This window comes from Enoplosus armatus, chromosome 2 (genome assembly GCF_043641665.1).
Source record: "Enoplosus armatus isolate fEnoArm2 chromosome 2, fEnoArm2.hap1, whole genome shotgun sequence".
Lineage (NCBI taxonomy): Eukaryota > Metazoa > Chordata > Actinopteri > Centrarchiformes > Enoplosidae > Enoplosus > Enoplosus armatus.
In genome coordinates, this window is record NC_092181.1 from 13,927,000 (window position 1) to 13,948,537 (window position 21,538).

Genomic DNA, 21,538 nt, shown 5'->3' on the forward strand with positions numbered 1-21,538 from the left:
GAGTAAAGAACCACCCCCGTGTTGGAATGGTTCAGTCTGTTCAACAGCAGCCCTCCCTGCTGTGGGAGAGGCTAGGCGGATAGAGGCTGCTTAGTGTGTCAAGCTGTGCTCTAATTTCTTGCTGTGCGCAGCTAGCATGAGACTGTGAGGCAAAAAAGCGATATTTCTTGCTTGTAAATGTAAAGAATGCTTGACAAAAGAACTTGATACCGTTTTTGCTGAGATAATCTTTCAACCTCCAACCTCCTGTAATTGTAGCTAATCATGAGAAGTTCTATTAGTTCTATTAATGTTTCTGAGAAAAGTGCTTATTTGGCTTATATCGACTTGTTTTAAGGAATTGCACCAAAAAATCTCAGCTAAAAAAGCTAGCGGTGGTATTTCACTTTTTGTGTGAAAACCCAGAAAAATAAAACTCCTTGCCCTCATATAGCAAATCTTTAACAGCACATGTTCAATTACTTTAATACTTTATCCTTTATCTCTTTTGTTAGAAACGCCCCACCCCCACTCCATCCCCCCTTCAGAATGGTTCAGTCCATGTTTGACTTGGAGAGGCTGTTACAGAGAGAGAAAGAAACAGTGTGTGTGTGTGTGTGTGTGTGTATGAGCGAGAGAGAGAGATGGGGGAGGGTGGTTGCAGCTGCCTCTAGGTTGAGTGTGCTGTGGGTGTGCAATTTAGCGCTGGCTGTGCGCCGCTAGCTAGGCCTTAACTAAAGTGCACGCTGTGCTGCTTTGTCATGTTAAAAGTGGTTTCATTTGTTTTGTATATGTTTTACTGGTTATTGTTTGATAGCATGTATAATGAGAGATTTTCCACTATTTGGTTTGTCGTTGTTGCCACAGATATGCCTTTAAGAAAGCATAGTTGCTTTAAAAAAAGATTAAGTTTTTAGTTAGATGGAACAGTCTGAACTAGGCTCCTTCCCTTTACCTTTGACCTTTTCTCTGGTTTGGGCCATGTGGTCCATTAATAAGTTCAACCAAATATTTATCTAACCCCTAATGGAGGCCCCAGTTTCTCAAGTCCTCCTCTCTAAGGTGAACTTTTCATAATTTTAAAAATATGTTTTCCATCATAATTGTCCTTCCCATTAAAACAGACTCTTTTTTAAGACTCTCTAAAGGCTGTGTTGATATTTTGAAAGAGGTAACACAGTGGAGATAAAGTAATGGACACAAGAAGCAGCTAGGATGTGTAGCGGGACGTGTTTTGTCTTGTTTTTACAAAGAGAACATTCAAGAAACCCATCAATACCAATGATTTTCCTCAGTTGTTGATGGATTGGCCTTTAGCTTGATCTATAAGTGAGCTGATATGTGAGATCATATTACATCCTCTGTAGTCCATAGTGGTCGGGTTATTAGAGGAATTGCAGTAGGCTGAGGCTAACCTGGTACTCAGCTCAGTGGCAGCGAGTGCTCAGTTTATTGCACATAGTACCTCGGTTATATCTGCAGCTCGGATAAAATCTGTCAAAGATTCAGTAGAGGGGCCAGAGGAGGCAATATAAATTTCACTGAAAGGGATTATTTTCAGTCAGGGTTTCTAATTTTGTATTTTGATTGACTATGGTGAAAATAAACTATTGTTGCACCAGAAACCATGTTAAAACATGGAAAATAATGGATTTAAGCAGAGCTTTACACTTTAACTCAGTGGGGGGGTGAACCCTCAACATATACAGAACTACAATAAAGGTTAAGCACTGCAGACTAGTAGTATTTCTGTTTTGTCCTTGACCTTTTATTATCATTAAGCTTTCTTTGCCTACGGTGTTATTTTAGAAAGGAGAGTCCCCCCTGCCCTTTTGTTAGAATGGTTTAGTCCGTGCTGGCTGTAGATTTCCATACTGTGGACTAGTTTGTGCTAGAGTTGGGGGATGGGTGTTGCTAAGCAACAGTCTGTGCAGTGTACTTCCCCTCTGTCTGTGCGCTGCTAGCTAGGGTTGGTATTGATGATCACCACGCTGTACTTTAAAATGTTGTAGACACATGATTTGTTTGTACTTGTGGCACCTGCAGATAAATCATGCTCTTGATAGGTGCCATCAGAAAGGAAAAAAATATGAACCTCATTTTTGTTGTTTCATATTATGCATTGTGGCAGACTGCTGTGTCTGGAGCGTTGTACTGGCTTCGCTTTTTCAAGGGTTTAATTGATATCTATTATAGGCTCACATAGGTCACACACACTTTCTAGAACATACCCCTGCAAGGAATAAGATGGACTAGTCCTAACTGAGTCCCTCCTCCTTTCTTTCATGTTCTCCTGCTGGCCTCTCAGCCGTACCCTGCTCCCACAATCAACAAATACATGGAAGGCCTCAATCCTTCACATCCTGCTAAAGGTTGTCATTTCTTTGTTTTTAAAGCATGTGTAACATTTCTCTCTATCATTTAAAACTAACTCAGCTTTTGTCATTGCAGCTTCACACTCTTCTCGAGGTTAGCCTTTCATACTTACTATTAGAGAGTGTTGTGCTAGTTAAAGAAAGTAGACTTTTGGCTTATTATTTATGTTTGTTTGTTTGGAAACATTAATTTCAGATGTTGTATATGCAGTATGTCAGGGAGTGTGCTGTAAATGTTCACTAATGTAGCTGACATGTTGTTACCTGCAACACTTCGCGCGAAACCAGGAGTACGCATGCTTTTTAAGCGCTGTTCGGTCCGGGTCATACTCATATCTTTGGGCTCAGTAACGGAAGTTGTCAACTTGAGTCATGCATTTTCTCTGTCCATACGCACAAGTGACTATACATGTATGTATTTATACCACGGTCAACACATTTTGTAGTTGTGCGATATATTTGGTCTGCATGCGCTCCATTGCTAACAATCATTAAAGGGGCCATTGAGTTTTTATTTGTATGTTTTATCTTCATGCAGCAGTGTCTGGCTACATATCAAACCCATAAGATCACATTCATTCAGATAAAAGCACAATTTCTATCACTGTTTTTTAATAGGGTCCCATGGTGGATCAAATGGTGCTGTGTGTAATATCCATGGAGTGAGGAGTGTCAGAAAGCTTTGAACAGGATTCGGGCAACATCTCATCATCCCCAACATGAACTAATTGTAGAAGCATTTATGCAGTTGTCCAACAACAACGGCATATTGGAGTCATAGTGCTCCTTCAAAATGGTGCTTGAATTTCTTTTTTGACTTAAGTGGCCCGATTTGGTCCGTTTGCTGACGTATCCTGTCAGTGTGTATGTTTTCACTGAACTTGCATGTTGCTGTTTATTTGTGCATGCCGCATTGGGGTTCACTCAAAGACATATCTGTGTGTGAAGGAACAAGTTCCAGTGTTTTAATGGATCACAATATTGCGTTTTTGAAAGCTGGTGTAGCCAGAGCACAGGTTACATTAAACATAGGTTTGGAAAAATTTCAAACCAGATGTGGATGCATTAAAAAATGCTTTCATTTGTACCAGTCTAGCTTGTTGGGCAGGGACATACCCAGGGACAACTGGTATCAGAGATAAACGATACCTCATTAAAAACATGTATCACAGTCTTGGTGCTGTTCTTTGGAGGCCAACATGCTTTGCCAAATTGCACATGCATGTCCATGTACTGTATCCCAACCAGAAATGGCTTGAGATTTTGGTTTGTGATTAACTTCCCCCATTGTTTTCAAAACAGCCTTGAATCATGTTGGGCAAGATTTGATGAGCAAGATGTCATACTGCTGAAATATGGTTGCATCTTCTACATTTGAACCAATAATGTGATACTTTTTGTCCTAAAAGAGAAAGATTTGATGTTCCTTTTAACTGTGAGTTAAGAATGCCAAGTTATTGTTGTTTGCTCGGCAACAATCACAGAGGCTTAAACTTGAGTCCTCCTGCTCTACAATTATTTGGAGTCTGAGTATCTAGTCACCTGCTGTTGAAACAGTGGGTTGCAGAGGCAACGTTCTGAAACATCAAGCACCTATTTTGCAACTTCAGAGAAAAGATGTTGGCAAAACCCAGAGAGAGGTGGACATCTCTCCTTGTCTCCTGTTTTTGATGCAACTTAGCATGAAGGCATGTGGATTGAAGGCATGTGGAAATTCCCGCTCATGTATGGTAGCCTAGATATCAAAGCTTGACTGAAAACACAATGCAGTCGAGATATAAATGAAATGTGCTGGAAGTTGTGTAGGCCCTCTCTTGTGTGCATTGAAATCCGAGTATGTTGGCTTGTTGTATCCAGTTACGAGCAATCGTGCGGGTTAATGTTTTGTGTCAGCAGTCAGTGCATAGTGTCATTGGAAACAACATTTATGGGGTGTAAATTTAAACCCTTTCACTCAGAGGCATCAATTTGCATGCGGTAGGAATACAATTTGGAATTGAATATTCCTATGTGGTTATCAAGCTTTCCTGAGCGTGAACCTATGATGTTCACCAGCATTTCTCTGAGTCGGGTTCAGCGGAGGACTCACTGACGTAGCCGCAGTTAGCCCTGTTTGTAAATATGGGCTGATGAACTTGATATGAGCTTGATAAAACAAATGTACATTGAGTTCTTATTCTTACCAAAGTGTTTTATAATTAATGTACATAAAATGTATTAACCATAAAAAACATTACTTAAACCAACGCTGGTTATATTTGAACCCCAGTGCAATATAAGTGGCTGAGGATAAGCTGTAGCATGTATTATGGGGGCTAATGGGTCGGACAAATGGAAAAATAAACATTTTGATAATATTTATCTTCAGCTTATTTTCTGTTTCTGTTTTTATATTCTGGATTTTGTTTACTTTGCCAACTTGCTGAAGCCTCAGGCCGAACAGAAAATCCATATTAAACAGGGTGGTGCTGCAACCTGATATATCTGATGGAGAATCCTGTTCAGCTAGCTACTGAGAGCTGAGTCTGGCAGCAAACAGCAGAGCTGACGGCCATTTTGAGTTTCTGCACTGAATCCAGGCGCAGTAAATGAGGCCGTAGGATGGGGGAGGGGGATATTGTGCTCTGCGCAGTGTGCAATAACATTGGAATGTGAAGTGTACCAGTGATCGTGCTCGAAATTTACACTGCTCTTTATTAGTTTATGCTGACTTTTTGCATGATGCTTTTCTCAGGTTAAAATGCTGAAATATCTTCCCACTTGTTTTACAATAAGCAGTTAATTGCCATTGCAGGAAGCAGAAAGCTTTCTGATATGAAAGCAGAGTAGGAATGGTTTACAGTGTTGTGCGTATGCGCCAGCATCTCAGTGTGGTGCTCAGCTTTACGGTGTAAAGTATACACTCGGACTTCCTAGTGAACTTTGCATTTTTCCATGCACACGTGACAACCTGCTAAGTTTGCAGAATACACATGGCTACATTAAACAAGTCCTTTTCAGATGGCTCTGTTAGCTGCAGTCTTGCAGGTCAGCAATGCAGTAACAGTAAAGCTAACCAACTTCACAGTGTAAAACTGAACAGCTTATTGCTCTCACCACATAAGATTTGAAAGATCACTTGAATAATAACGGGCTTTATGAGTTCTGTTCAGATTCTGACAGATTTAACTACAATCAGTATTTACCATTTGAATACGTGTTAACAGACAGACTGATTGATCTAAGAAAATGCAGTCAACATGTTCACAGCTGAAAAGTAGATCCCTGTGGATGGACATTCTCAAGCTCACTTTCACAAAAATGTGATTTGCGTGAAAGCCTCTTTGTCGCAGTTAGACAGTTCCCTGTTTGAATCTTTTTCTTCTTCACCGTTGTGTGCGCTTTAATTACCATGTCACGTCTCTACCTGGGATGTCTTAGCCAGCCGTCTTGACTGCAAATAGCATTTTAGTCACCTGATACGTTTTTTATTTTATTGTATTATCGATTTTAGTTTTAAATCAAGCTTTGTCTTAATACTAATGCTGAATAAGAATGGTCATCAACAGTATCAAATTTTCATGTCTCAATTGTGACGTCCAAAATATCTCAAATAAAAGCATTATCTCATATTTAGCTAAAATGAAGAAAGTTAGCTAGAATTTCTAAAACTGCAAAAAAACAACAACAATCATTTTACTTTCAGAAACATGAAATAAAAGTAGAAAAAGTTTTACAATTTTTGTTGGCAAAGATAAGTGTGACTGTTAGCTCTTTTAATTCATGTCTGTGGGCTCTAGAAATCATATATATATATATATATATATACATATATATATATATATATATATATATAAATTTAGGGTTACTTTTCATGATCTGTGGATTTCATACGTAGTTGCTCTTGTCTTCCTAGTTCGAAGCAATAATATATATAATAATGTACTAAACAATACGTCTCTTTTCCCCTCAGGTAGCCGAAGAATTCTGTGGTAAATCCATGACCAGGAACCTTTCGGTTTGAAGGTGAGTTATTCATAGATGATTTGATAAGTGTATGCACTGCTCGTTACTTAATATCATAGCACATTTCTTGTTTGCTACTTATGTAAAATGAGAATAAAAAAGCAGTCTCCTGCAGCACACAGCTTTTCTGATTTAGTTTGACTTCCATAAGAAGAAGTTAAAATCCTCACATACATGTATACAACTAAAATGAATATACATAAAATGAATACATATAAAATATGACAACTAGCCTCAACACTACAATGTGTGTAACAATCAGAACTATGTACGGAAAACCCTTCATGTTTTGCATAGCTTCTTTACTGCTGACAACACAGCTTCAATTTGCCCGTTCTGATTCGCTGAGGTTTGAACCAATTGGAACGTGGGGGGATGGGAGGAAGGTTGGGTTGCTGCTGTTGTTAACTTCAATGTCATTTCTGTTCTTTGGATCAGGGGTTAGGTAAACATGAAATCCATAGGTTAATCAGAAAATGACGGAAAAGGGAATATGTCAGAGCGGTTAAAGCTTTTCTGACTGCCATGAAAAAGGCTCTCCGGCTTACTGAGCTGCACCTTGACTGTTGTCACTTTAGGACAGATACAGCAAAGTGTAATCAGGCAGTAGGGATCTGTCTGATTTGGCTTGGATACTGAGACAAATTTGTAGCAAAGAAACAGGCTGTTAGGGAACCGACCAGTTTGGTATGCAGATCTCTGTGAAAGAAGAACCTTCTAGAAAAGACCAAACAAGAAAGCCATGGGGCTCTACAGTGACCTCTAGTGTTTTCTGTGAAACTCTGCAGCCATTTCTTTACCATGCAGTGCGTAAAGTCCAGGTTCAGGATCATAAGCGGATTAGACTGCTGTTTACCCTTGCCGCTATCACTGTGTATTTTCTAGATTTTTCTTAGATTTATCATGATCTTCTGATAGCATCTAATCTCTCCTTGTCACTCCACAGGCAGCAATGGAAGTTGTTGTAACAGAAGAAAAAAAGAAGATTTTCCGTGCTCGGAAAACCATGAAGATCAGTGATCGACAGCAACTGGAGAGTCTTCACAGCACTTTGTTGACAGCTGCTCCAGGTTTGTCCGACACATCTCCACCACCTCTAATGAATGGCACACACAAGGAGGATGGACAAAAAGTGGTTGACAAAGAGCAAAACAACATCTCGGACTCAAACTCCCCCAGCGCTACATCCCCCGCCTCTCCGACTTCTCTGAGCTCTCCTGCTCCTTTCCTGTCCCTAAATCTATCCCCTTCCCCTGCCTCTTCACAAAGTCCAAAGGCAAAGGATGAAACTCTTGCTTCTCCCGCATCACCATTCCACTCTCTAAACTTTGAACTGAAAAAGATGGAGGGGGAGGAAGAGGAAGAGAAGAAAGGTACTTCGTCATCCTCGTCAAATGAGTCTGTTATACCAACATCACCAGAATCCAAGGAAAACCAGGAAAAAGACACAGAGCCGATCCCAGAGATGGAAAAGAAAGGGGTAAATGCTTGTAATCCGTTCTACAATGTAGTATCAATGACCTGGATTTGTACTGGATTTGTTCACACTGTGAGGGTTGAAATGTAGATAGATTGAGAGAACCTTTTAATAAATTAATGGTTAATTATGCTCTTCCTCAGGAGGAACAGACTACAAAAGAGGACCCAGCTGTGGATTTGGCAAAGGATTCTGTTAAAGGTTCGGTTCCATGTTCGCCTGGGCCACCTCCGGTATCTGACTGTACAGAACCAATGGATACAGATAATGATACTACAAAGGCCAAGGATCCTGAGGCCTCCCCAGCCAAAATGAAAGACAAAAAGCCTTCTTCCCCAAAATCTAACACTTCCGATTCCTCTCTTCCTTGTCCTTCGTCTTGTCCAGCATCCTCTTCATGTATAGATGTAAAACAAGAAAAGGAAATAAAAGAGGAGGACATAAAAGAAGAGAAGAATGAAAAAGAGGATGTGAAGAAAGGATCAATAAAAGAGGAAAAGATGGAGGAGGACTCTGTGAAAGTAGAGACCAAAAAGGAAAAAAAAACTGAAGTTAAACAAACCACAAAGCCATCTCGGCCATCGTCCACTCCACCATCTAATACAGGTATGAGAGAGTGGACATTGTGTCAGATAGCTTCAAGATAATTGGTCTATATTGAAATTGAAACCAAAAGTGTTAATATTAGATTCATATATGCAGAGCTTTGTGTTCTACAAATGAGGAGGCTATGGAAATTGTAGGGTCCAGGGTTATTACAGAAAGACTCTGCCTGGCAGTTGCAGGCTATATTACATGTTAATAAGATATAATTTAAAAGCATTTAAATTACATTTTAGGACGTGTTGGTCAAAATCAATGCCATGCAGACAAATATATCTTTTTGGCCCAAGTATGTAAGTAAGCTCCAGAAACACTGGATTCCATAACTCAACTCTGTAACATCTTTTGTTAGACCCTCCCTACCTGCTAAACACTCTTGTCAGTTAAACTCCACAGCCACAGTTTGTCAAAAAGGCTTTCTGTCAAAAATGTGTACTCTCCAAGCCTGAGATACCCAAGTGATGTCACTCGAGTAATTTTGTTGGACTTTACAAAGCTACTCCAGAGTCACAGAAGACATTACACTGTTTCCACAGGCTGTGACGTACTCCCTGTGACTTTGAAAATGATTTTGACATGTAAAGATGATACAACAGAAGCTCATATTTTGCTAGTCTATAAGTTAAATAAATCAGATGTTAAGGATAATAAGAACAATTTCATGTTGTATTAAATGGCAAGTATTACGCAAGAAAATAAGGTAGACATAACTGCTTGATCTTCAGGAATTTATCTGATGATGTCGCACATTTTGTATTGCCAAACCCCTTACTACCCTACAAAGAAGTATGTTACACTACATCCTTGCAGCCATAAAAATAATGTAATATTAAGACTTTTTACAAATGACCGTTGTTAGTCTGAGATGGCAAACATTTGGGGGTAATGCAAAGGACCACCACAAATAGATCCTATATACTTCTCCTATACTCCTTATACTATATTATGTTTATTTCACTGATTTCTGATAGAGGCCCAATTTGGTATTGCTTACACATCTAGTGGAAGGTTCAGTTTAAACAGAATTGGACTTGGCTCACAGTTATGCTAACTGCTAACTTTCAGAGACAAATGTGAAATTGTGAAAGGTGAAATGATGCAAAAATAAAGTAAGACACTGACTTTAAACATGAACACGCAGTTCACGCAAGAAATCCTTAAAAGCTATTAGCGTTGTCTTACAAACTGAGACTGACTGAAGACAGAATAGTGCTGGAACGCGTGTTATGCATAAAAGATTTAGGGCAATGAATGGCACATATAAGGTACTAGTCTGCCTGTGTTTTTGTTTCTCAAGCAGTGCAAGAGGAGAAGGGCTCCACCTCTGGACTGAAGCGCACTTTGTCAGAGGGTTACGAAAAAGATGGACAAACTGTAAAAAGAGAAGGGAAGAGGCCCAAGGTGGAGCGTGAGGAGTTGGAGGCACAACTGGAACTTAAAATTACTGCAAAAGCTGGCAGCCACCATAAACTTGAAAAGGTTTGTATGCACACAGATTCTTTTCCCCGAAGTCTAAGCCAACTGATCTCTGCTTTGATGCCAGTGGATATTGAACCTTTCATTACTCCATTTTGCTTTTTTTTCCTCTTTACCCGATATTCTTTCTCAGATTGTGCAAAAGCTAGTGGATGAACGGTTGAGGGTCTTGGAGCTGACCATTTTTGACAAACATTTCGAAGAGCTGAAGGGCAGAGTAGATAAGATCGACTGTGCCACTAAACACCAAACTGCCATTAACACTCTCCAAGTAAGTACACGCAGCATTGTAAAATGCTCTTTAGCTACTAAAATTCACTCCCCACACATAGCAAGGCCCAAATGTAAACTCTCCACTTCTCTTTCTTCCACTTGTTTAGGCCAAGATAGCCCGACTAGCAAAAAAGTTTGGCGAGGCCAATCAGGCGTCAGAGAACAAAAGGAAACAGGAGGTAAGACATGTTTTTCCTTTTGTTACATGCTAAAGTCTTTGCACTGTGGGATACTTTTGCAATGCATTCATGTGTAACAATTATAAAGAGTACGGTCTAGACCTGCTCTATATGTAAAGTGTCATGTGATAACGTTTGTTGTGATTTGGCACTATATAAATAGAAGTGAGTTGAATTGAGCACACAGTGAAGTTTTAACCAGCTGATGAAAGTCTTCAGGAATGTTAGATAAGACACCAATAAATCAGTAAGCCAAATGTTTTTGTTGTATCAAGCATGATCTAGATTATACTAGCGTCTGAATCAAGGGGGTACCAGTGTGCGCTCTACATGAAGTGGGAGGATGATGTAGATACCATTGAGTTCAAGAGAACACCTGGCATGAGAGAAACACTAAACAGGATTAGATGATGTAACCAAAAGGCGCTCCCAGGACCAGGTCGGTATATTGTACTACCAGAATCTGAAAACCTAGTAGTGTGTTTATAACAGATCTTGTGGCAGGGGACTTGAACCCATCTGGCCCTGGTGAGGGCTTCTCCCACAGCATCTGGTATACAAATGCTTTTGTCTGAAAATGTTCTGACAGCGTTGCTGTCTGATTTCCACAGGCACTTGCTGCTGTAACTGCTGCTGCTGCTGCTGCTACTGCCGCCACTGCTGCCAAGACTGCTACTGTTGCAAGCAACCCTCAAGCTCAACGGTAAGTGTGCCCAGAGCAATTTCTCACCTAAATCCTTGTCAACCGTACTATATATTTTAATTTGTGAATTTAGCAATGAGGTTCTCAGGTTTGTTTGGAAGTGGGGTTTTTTTCCATCACTTCACTGCAAGCTCACGTTTGCAGGCCATTTCATCATGTGACCAAATATTTAGATTTATCCAATTTACAAATGTATTTAAACATGTTAGCAGTCTGCACTTTGATATTTTGTGTGAATATAATTTGGCCTTTGTATGAACGTGACAATACCGGACTGAAGCCAGTACTACACACGGAGCCGCTCACAGCGTGAATAGTTGACATTGTCCCAGGTTGCTATCTGTAATCACTAGAGACTGAATTTAAAACTAATGGACAGATAAAGAATCCCTACGTCCTCCAAATCCATACCTTTTTGGAAACCAAGATTCCATGTCCCTTGTTCGGTTTGTCAGGATCAACTTTTTAAAACTCTTAACTTCACTCAAATATTTCTTAAGGCTGGTTTGGAATAAACAAACGCTCGTGCCAGTCTGTGTTTTGCACCTGCAAAGTAACCCCGCGTGGGTCCAGGTCCTGAGTCTTGTGACGTTCTACAATGTGAAGCCTGAGCGTTTCTTCAGGCAGTGCAGAGTGTAGTTAAAACTGCACCTCTCCTCCCAACAGCGTGCTGCGTCGGCAGACAGTAGAGCCGCAGCCTGAGGTGCCCAGAGAGGGAGTGGCGCCCTCTGTTGGTAAGACTCCTGAACTGTCTGTCAGAAAGGAGAAGGAGCAAGAGGAAATGGAGGAGGAAGAGGACAAAGATATGTCACGTCATATTGCCATGGCAAAAAAGCTGGCAGAATACAGTGAAGGAAGATGCAGAGCAGACATTAAACTCCGCTCAATCACTTCCCACTTGGAGAAGGTGCTGTACCACAACTGCAAGAGAAGCTCAGGGAATCCCAGGCCTGACCGCTACGCATCCTACATATTCCGCTACTTAGTCCCTTATGACGTCTACTGTGACTGGGTTGCGAAGGTCAATTATGTTGGATTATTGGGCAAGGAGGCACTGCCCGCAAACTTAAGGAGAACAATGAGAATGTACATTGAGCGTCGATTCCCCGTACTGTCTTGTGACAGCTGGAGAGAGATTCGTGACGTTATCAATGAAATACTGCGAGTGAAGAGAAGACCGGAATTTTTTCGAGAATATGATGAAAGAACTGCTGTGTCTTTTTGACAGTCTTATGTTACAGGAACAGAAGCATACTGGGACAATTGTCATTATGCATCATTGAAATTATTAAAACATTTGTCTAAATATCACTCTCATTGCATTTAGATTCTTGTCACCCTGGTGACTTGTACATAAGAAGTATAAGAGTGAAATTGGCATCACACTCAACTCTCTTCAACCAAATGTTAAACTAGAATTACATACTGATAAATGCTTTAATGAAAACATGTACTTCAATTATGTGGTGGAATCTCGCCACAAGTTGTTCAAAGATGACTGTATGAAATTGAATAAAGTGAAAGTATCATACAACATTCAGTCGTCTTCCTGTTGTGGACATTGACAGCTCTAAGCTTGAACAGCTCTAAGCATAAGCAATCTTTCTAAACAGGCCAATCTGGACGTCCATGGAGGTAAAGCAGACTCCAACAACTGTTTCTTCTTCCATCACAGCTGGTAAGTAGCAGGATTTCCTTTATCCTGGATGTTGTGTTGGTCTTTTCCTTTCGATAGAATAACTGGAGGCACAATGGTTAGCAGTGACACCTCCCAACAACAAAGTTGTGGGGTTTGAATCTTGGTCCTGTTTCTTTCCATGTGGAGTTTTCTCTGTGTGTTCATGTGGTTCTGTCTGGATGCTATAGTTTTCATCCACAGTGCAAATATATGTTTTTAAAGACCAAAACCAACTAGGAATTGATTATACTAAAAATTGTCTGCAGCCAAACAGGTAGTCATATGTTTCTTCATTACCATTGATAGTTTATTTTGAGTCTATCCGACGTACGTTGTCCTACTGAATGAAAGTGTTGATTTGTGACCCATTTTTAAAATGTCCATTCAAAATGTCAAATTTTCAGTAGGAATGAATGCCATGGAGCTCACAGACGGAGGAAGTCGATAAAGTATTGAGATATGAACTGACATATTGTTGGTTTTGGTGTGGGATTTATTGATGATAACACAAATATAGAAAAATCCCCAGCCTTATCCTTTAAGTTTCCTGGAGGTGTGTGCCGTCATGTGATTGAATTTGTCTGCATGTCTACCTGTCTTTTGCCCATTGCATGGTAGGACAGGTTTTAACTGCCATCACCCTTGCTAGCAAAAACAAAGGGATGGATATAATGAGGACTAATCTGCTTCTGGTTTTTGTACCCTTTAGTTGACTGTAAGTAAGAAGGAGCAGATGAGTAAAGCAGCACAGAATGCTGTTCAATTGAAAATCTCTGTGACGCCTCCTATCACGTTCTGAAACGAGACATTTTCCTGTTTTCCTCAGCAAATCCAGCCCTGGCAGCTCTGCCATCCCCTGTTTCAGCTCCAGCCCCAACATCCACCTCCACTGCCATGGTTACACAGGCTCCCATCCTCCAGCTGATCACCTCCTCCGCTAATGCCTCCACCTTGGCCACTGGCATCACTACTCAGAGTCCCACCGGCACCCTGCTGCTGAAGACGGCCCCCGGGAGCAGCATGATGGCCACGGGCCAGCCGCTCCTCATTCAGCTGCCTTTATCAATGACTAACGGCCAGGCAGGAACGCTGGTCAACATCCCTGTCTCCTCTTTGTCTGCGGCCAGCTCACTCAACAAGGCTAAAACCACTACTTCCACCGCCACTTTTATACTTAAGCCTGCTCCTGCCATCACCACGGCACCAGCCTCTGCCCCAACCGCTGTCACTGTCTCAGCGCTCCAGGCCTCCTCTGCCCAGATCTCTCTTGCCCGAGCTGTGTACCAGGGGGGCGCTGGGGGGATAACTACGCCAAACGCAGGGGTATCCGTGACCACAGCCAAGACGCCGGCTCAGTCTGTCTCTGTAGCAGGAGCTATGTCTTCAGCCTCTTCACCTGCAACCTCTGGACCGGCAGCAACAGGTTCCACTGCTCCAGGACCGCCACAAGGGACGTCTCTGACATCAAAGACAGGTGGGACTGTATTTGATTAACAAGGCTATTGTCTTTAGATGTATTCAAAATATCTTAATTGTCCCGGAATGGCTTGTAAAGACATCACACTTGGCTTTCCTTGTTTCACATGACACTTAAAATGTGTATTATGTTTGTTCAAACAGCAGCGTGACTTTCTGTGTCATCTCACCAGTAACACTGCGAACAACTTGTGTTGCCCGATCGGTTGTATTTGTCTTTGCCAAATAATAGTGAGGTGTTGCTGGCTTTTTCTTTTCTTAATGTTACGTCAACATTTATATCATTCATATATCATAACATTTATTTCTTTTTTTTCTTATATCAGACAACCAAGCTACAGGATTCACTCTATCCAAAGCAGCTGCTCCAGTAGCACGACCCAAAGGCTCTGTCATCGATCTCACTGAGGATGATGATGATGTACAAGGTAAGGTTAAAGTGCTCCTCTTTTACTAATAAAATTGATTTTTATTTCATTTCGATTTGTTTTCTCTATCTTAACACATACTGTATTGAAAAGCAGCCTTTAGTCTAATTATGTTGTACTGTATGTCCTCCAGTGACAGGAGTGAAGAGTGCTTCTGTTGCAGCTCCCTCACCTACCCAGCGTCCTAACCCAGTCATCAGCATTCCCATCAGTAAGACCACCACATTATATTGAGGGCATGAAAGGGAGATTTTGTGTATGCATGTGAAATTGTGACAAAAACATAAACCAGTGCTCTATACTTCATTCTGGCTATTGGGCACCTTTATGATAAAAAACAAAAATCTAATTTAAAATAAAAAAAAACTTGGTTAAATTGATAAAATGTATATATTGTGTAATTTACACATTATACATCTACGTTATCAGGTGCAGGTGCAAGGTCGTCCCCGCAAAGCAATCAGACCTCTTCCAGCAATCCTCAGTTGACAGTCCACCACCGCCCCCCACTGGTGAGGATTTAGTACTACATTTTACATATTCTGCACAACTGCAGTTTCGTAATTCTATAACTTAACTGATATTAAATGTGAAATCTGTGGATCTTATGCTGACAGGCTGCTTATAAGGCTACCATTAGTCCAGTTGTCTTTGCCCACCACACAGACTTTTGACTTTAAAAGCTTTAATTGTCAGCTGTTTGGAAGTTGAGAATTTATTTATCCTCTCCTATGGAAAATCCACTTTCTATATGAATGATTACTCTGTGCTTTTTAAATTATTCAAGAAATGGTGGTCATAATCACATTTAGCCCCTGCTATTTGAACAACTCCTGACAACAGTTTTCTCTTTTATAGGACTCTCCAATGAAATCCCGCACTGTAACTGCTAGTATGCCAACCCGAGGCTCCAGCATGGCACTGCCCCCTCTCCCCGTTGCACCCGCACCTCCACGCTTACCCCCAGAGGCTGAGCGGTCCTCACCTCCTCAGCAACCTCAGCTGAAGCTGGTGCCAAGTCAGACCGGTATAGTGTTGTCCTGGTGTGTGGCAGAAACTGATCGGACCTGTGCAGTTGTAGACAGCTATCACCTCTATGCCTTCCATCAAGACAACTCTAACAGCAATGCAGCGCAGCAGCACTGGAAGAAGATTGGGGAGGTGAAGGCCCTTCCTCTGCCTATGGCCTGTACGCTGACCCAGTTCCAGTCTGGCTCCACTTACCATTTTGCTGTTCGGGCCAAAGACATCTACGGGCGCTTTGGCTCCTTCTGTGAACCTCAGTGCACAAATGTTATCAGTTCCAGCTCTAGCTGAACAGTTGAGGAATGAAAAACATTTTTTGCATTTGAAAGTTCATGACTTCCTTTACTTCTTTCTTGTGTCGGGAACTCAAATATTGTGCTTTGAACACTTACAGTATCTGTAAATATCTCTCTGCATAGCAACTGGACTTCTGACTGACTTGGAGAATGGAAGTGGAAAACGGTGGGTTTTGTCTGGTTAATGTATGTAATGTATTTTTTGTGATTTAAGCTGTTGTATATAATTGAATTACTTTGCCCCTCTACCAAGTCAGATATTTATGTTGTTGACTCCTGTTACTCTGACCTGGATGTCTTTGTTTTACTTGAGAATACAGGATTATCAGTGTAAACTCAGAATTGCACAGAAATGTATAAATGTGTGGTAGAAACTGAATGATAACTTTTGTAAGTTTTGTCTGGCAACCAGACTTTGACAAACACAATAAAAGGTTTTATTAAAGTCTTGGCTTACTAAGTTTGTGACAAATCTTCTATTTTTCGGTTCATAACTCTTCACCACCAATCTACCACTTTGAATACAACAATGTCCCACAGAGACATTAGCACTCTGGTAACAGGATACAGAGATGTCTGTGACAAAAGTCCCATGTTTTACCAGTTCAAATGGATATACAGCCCTTGGCACAGAAGCACTGAATGCTTTCCCTTGCATGGTGATCTAGATAATTGGGCTGATATGCTGCCAATGATGAACCACAGAACTGCCAGCATTAGTAGTGACATAAAAAGTTCCCCGTGGCGTTTTAGACCTGAATTAGTGCTGTGGAACTGTTTTTCCATGAGTGGCTCCACATTTTGTTTATCTTGTGCATATGCACAAGGGCGCATGTGCAGGTGTCGCGATACACTGCCCTACCAATGGTGTCACATTTCCACTGTTCAACCGTTGGCGGTAACACGCCAAGATATGCTGCAACGTGCCAGCAAAGGCATGGAAGAAGACTACACACTAGTAAACATCGGTGTAAATGCTGAATTTAAAATACTTAAATCCGCTTTGTAAATGTTTTGTCAGGAAAGTAATGCACCCAACGTGTTTGTTGGACTTCAACAATACACAAAATGCGTTTTGGTGAGAAACACTACATAAACATAACTTTTCTTTGTTTACAAGAAAACTCCTTAGGGCACCTTTTAACTACAGCTCTTATCTTTCAATTTGCTGCACATCAACCACAAGAGGATGTCAGTGTGTGGTTATCTTGCATATCTAGACTTATTTCCACACTTAGGTTGAGCCAGACCTTTCTCCTATCATCATTCATTCTGGGATAGGGGATGGCCAGATGGTCCATGTAAGGGTCAATGAAGCTAACCACACAGCTGCAACAAAATCAAGAGAGGAACGGGTTGCCAGAGTACCTGGCTCAGAGATTCTTGGGGAAGATTGGATTTAGGGGAACTGGTCTATAGGAGATGAAACTTCTGAGATCGCTGGCCTAAAGAGCAGGAAACTGGAGGGAAAATGCACACAGAACTGAGAAGTCTACCACAAAGAACTGAGAGAGACAGACTGTTGGGAGCCTCAGAAAAATCATAGAGGAACAGAAACTGAAGTAGGTTCTGACAGAAAATAATCCAGATTGTGGAACAGGTACAGGATCTAACAGAGGGATGCAGGCTATGGTAGAGAGACAGACTCAGGTTCTGAGGGGCCAACACAATGTGAGGGACTTGACTGGCGAAGGAGCTGGTAGGTGAAAACAAACACAGACACTCCCCTGCAGCTGAATGCCAACCACAGCCACCTCCACAGTAAGTAACAGAGAAGTTCCTTTCCAGTTATAGAAGGGTTGAAGTACATTAGACCAAGTAAGGGAGAGGCCAACAGTGTAGTTGACTCTAGGGGTTTCCAACAGGATGACTGAAGGTGCAACTTACAATAAGGTTCTGGAGTGGTTGACGTGGACAGACTGGTTTACTGGGTAGTGAAGAAACATACCTGGATTCTGGGTGCTGCATCAATGTAAGCCCTGGAAGATGACAAGGCACGAGCTCACTAATGATGCCTGCTAGAACGTATGATGGCACTCCTGCTGATCCACTAAAAGGTTCAGAAATCTGACATAATGGGGTAGGCTCCTGGTGTGCCAGAAATTCAATGGCTGACATGGAACAGGCTGATGACTAGTCAACAAGGAAACAGACTAAAGGCTATCCAACAGAAAAACAGGCGGAGGTCTAGCTTCCTAAAGCACAGGTAACACAGGTAAAGAGTTAGCTGGCATACATGGGCATTAAGCATGTCATGAAACCCAGGCTGAGTGGAACTGTTTTGGAGGTCATCAACTTAGAATGAAACCACATGTCATACATGCAAAGTGAAAGGCTGTGATTGTTTATTGGGCATTTGCATTGAACAGCAGTTCAGTTCAGTTCTTGAAATCTCTGTGTGGTGTCTTTTAGAGTGGGCCACTTAGGGACTCCATGGTCCTGGGGAACTTTAAATGCTCTCCTGGGCAATGATAGAGAAACCTGTAACTGAGAGGAATGGCCTGTCTGATATGAAGTGGTATTATTGGACGTCTGTCACTGCAAGTCATGGATATTTCTGAACAAACACCATGTTCAAGCATTAGGTAGTTCAATGTAGTCTTTGTAGCTGTATCATTAGATCTATGGCCATATGTCATGGACACTCAGGTGAAGGGAGGAGCAGTGGACAGGGAATGTCTAATTGAGACCCCTACCTGTAAAGTCTTCAAACTCCACCTCTGGAGGACTTTTTCTTGCATCACAGAAGAGGCTGGGGACATGGAATCCAACTGGGCCATGTTCAAAGCCTCAGTTATGCAGGTTTCTGTGAGGAGTTGTGGCCAGAAGGTTGTCTATCCCTGACATGACACCAAATCTAAGGACTTCCTGGTTGACACTAACAGTGAAGAAGGCATCCAGCTGAGGGAGGCCTTTTGGGCATGATTAGATCATGGGACTCTTCAAGCTAGAGGCAGGAGGCCAGAAAAGACAAACCATCAGATGACATCAGATGAAGGGTAGACAGGCGTTACTCCAGACTAGTTTTGCCGTCGGACAGTGGAAGGAACACTTTGAAGAACTTCTAAACCCAACCAACAAGTTGGAGGGCACTGGGGAATCCTAACCCACCTTTCTGGCAGATGTAAATCCCTGCTGTAGCAAGGCAGCAGAGATTTGCCTTGAGATGTTGACATTGACAAGCTTCTTCAGTGTTAGGTTGAGGCGAGGTACCGTACCTACGGACTAGCAGACAGAAAACGAGAGACTGTAGGATGTACTCCAGTAATCGGGGTATCACACTGCTTAGCCGTACCAGGAAAGCTTATACCACTCTTTAACCTTGCAGGCTGAGTCCCTTGCAGGTGAGACACGCCCATCCAGTCCACGTGCTTTGTAGATTTACACATTTTGTGGAATTGAAAGGGTTTTCTCTAAAATAAGCATTTGTGCCACCATTCAAATGCACTTCATAAGATACATTGAGAAGCGCATCACTGGTCATAATGCTGTGACTTTTGCGATGATGCTGACGGTCTTCTGTTCAGTATGTAGCTAGTTACAGCAGTTACTTTCAGTCCAGTGCAAAACTAAGCCTATATAAGAACTATAATTTCAGTTTCACTGTCTTTCAGCAAGCTTTGGCTGAGCTGCCAACAATGCTTTCAGCCAGTGAGGGGAGCTCTGCAGCTAAAACCCTCTGATTCGTTCAGCGACATGATTTGGTAGTCAGTTCAATTTGAAGATTCAGTATTGATTTTGTACACGTCATTAGTGTAGCCTGACTGATACTATATTTTTGACGTCAAGATAGCGATATTTGGGAGTTTAACGATATATGGACAGCTTTGCAAATTTGATTTAATTAACCAATTTATAATAGCTTTTCTAAAGTGTAAATGTATGAATTGAATGTAATTAAACTTCAAAAATTGTGGTGGGAGAAAAAGTCACTAACGTTTTTCACCGCAGCAGGTGCGTTCACTGTCACTGCCCATTCAAGTGTCAACAATTCAACAGCACTAGCTGCTATATTTTCACCACCTTGTGAAGTGTTGGATATTTGGATCGCGCTGAGTGTCCTACAGAACTGCTGCTTCATTCAAGACCATTCACAACGTGGTAAGTTTGTTTGCATTTGTTTCGGTGTAACGAGTGACCCTGTTTAGTTTTTCGTCAAAACACACCTAGTCTAGTTTGAGGAGACGTGTCATAACACTCAGTTGCATTTTGAACGTTGCTTGTTTTTTGAACGTTGCTTGTTGTTACGGAATTTGTTGAAAACAGGAGAGCAAGTTGCTTCCAACAGCTGTCGTAACGACGACAACAACTGACGCATTAACAGGGTCACTCGTTAAACCGAAACACCTGTCTCACCTGAAGTTACCACTAACGTTACTTGCAAAAAGTAGCTCGCTAACTTAGCTAAAGCCAGTAGCTAGCTAGTTTACGCAAACTCAGCTTTTGGTTGTATTTCGGCCTAAAAGAAACATCAAATTCAATGACCTTAATTGGGAATTTTATTTATTTAGTTAAAGAATTGGCAATTTAGGTATTTAAACTAATTGTTATATTGCCACTGCTAACGGTTCACTAAAGATGGCGTAACGTTATTCAGACATCGTTATGGTAACACTTTTTGATAGCTAACTAGGTTACCTGAAGTGACCCTTCAATAAATCTACTCATACCACAATGGAAACTCACTCATTTACAAATAAAAGTACTGTCTTTTCAAAAGTACAGAAGTAATGGTGGTAAAATTCACTGAAAGAACAAAAAGTATATTTGTTATGCAGAATTGTCCCTTTAAGAATAATTACAGGTATTATATTGTCATATGTCATATCATATGTTTGGATATAAATGATTAATCTGTAAAGTAACTAGTAACTATACCTGTAAAATAAATGCTTAAGCAAATTGAGTGCCTCTAAATTTAACTTAAGTACTGTATTTGAGTAAATGTACTTAGTGACTGGAGGACCATTGCTGGTCTTCTGATCAAATTACAAACAAATGAACTTTTCTATATATATATTTCTAAACTTCAAGCATTCTGTAGCTACATTGACTTTCAAAATTAGCCAAATATAAAAATGTCTTCAACCAGGCTGTTAATTTGTGATCAGGGATGTAGTAATTTACCCACTGTTAGGTAGATATGAACTTTAATAAACCAATTCATACCCAACATAGCAGGAGGCATTAAGCTGACATCATAACCCTTTGCCTTTCAGAAGAATGTATTGTTTACAGAGGTGTTGGTCTTAAATTGATCATCTATTCTCCATCTAAACAGTCGATCATTTTATTTTCATCTCTGAGCACAGCGCAACAATAGAGGGAGCCATTGCTTACTTTGCAGAAACAATTTGCTTGACAATTGTTGCAACAGCCCTTCTTTATTGTAGCATCTCTGTAATTCACAATCCTATAGAGGGACCCACCTCCACATCTCTCTCTGTCTCTCTACATGTCTGTCTCTTGCTCTCCCTCTCCCTCTCCCTCGCTCTCTCTCTCTCTCTCTCTCTCTAGATGAGGGGGAGGAGAGAAAGTGAGTGCAGTTGAGTTGTGCTCTGCGC

The 21,538-nt window shown here is 41.2% G+C and overlaps 1 protein-coding gene across 3 annotated transcripts in view; it reads left to right on the forward strand.

The window, feature by feature from the left end:
* atf7ip (activating transcription factor 7 interacting protein) overlaps positions 1-16,419 on the forward strand; it is a 28,704-nt gene extending 12,285 nt beyond the window's left edge. Inside the window, exons 2-14 of one of the 3 annotated variants that reach the window (XM_070923873.1) lie at positions 6,307-6,359; positions 7,306-7,839; positions 7,980-8,442; positions 9,737-9,918; positions 10,049-10,186; positions 10,296-10,367; positions 10,979-11,070; positions 12,684-12,748; positions 13,575-14,222; positions 14,551-14,652; positions 14,786-14,863; positions 15,082-15,164; positions 15,511-16,419. In XM_070923873.1, coding sequence (XP_070779974.1) covers positions 7,312-7,839; positions 7,980-8,442; positions 9,737-9,918; positions 10,049-10,186; positions 10,296-10,367; positions 10,979-11,070; positions 12,684-12,748; positions 13,575-14,222; positions 14,551-14,652; positions 14,786-14,863; positions 15,082-15,164; positions 15,511-15,969 — 2,910 coding nt within the window. In that variant the 5' untranslated portion in view covers positions 6,307-6,359; positions 7,306-7,311 and the 3' untranslated portion in view covers positions 15,970-16,419. The remainder of the gene's footprint in view (positions 1-6,306; positions 6,360-7,305; positions 7,840-7,979; positions 8,443-9,736; positions 9,919-10,048; positions 10,187-10,295; positions 10,368-10,978; positions 11,071-12,683; positions 12,749-13,574; positions 14,223-14,550; positions 14,653-14,785; positions 14,864-15,081; positions 15,165-15,510) is intronic. The other 2 variants (XM_070923891.1, XM_070923882.1) reach the window with 2 other exon arrangements.
* Positions 16,420-21,538: the final 5,119 nt, after the last annotated feature.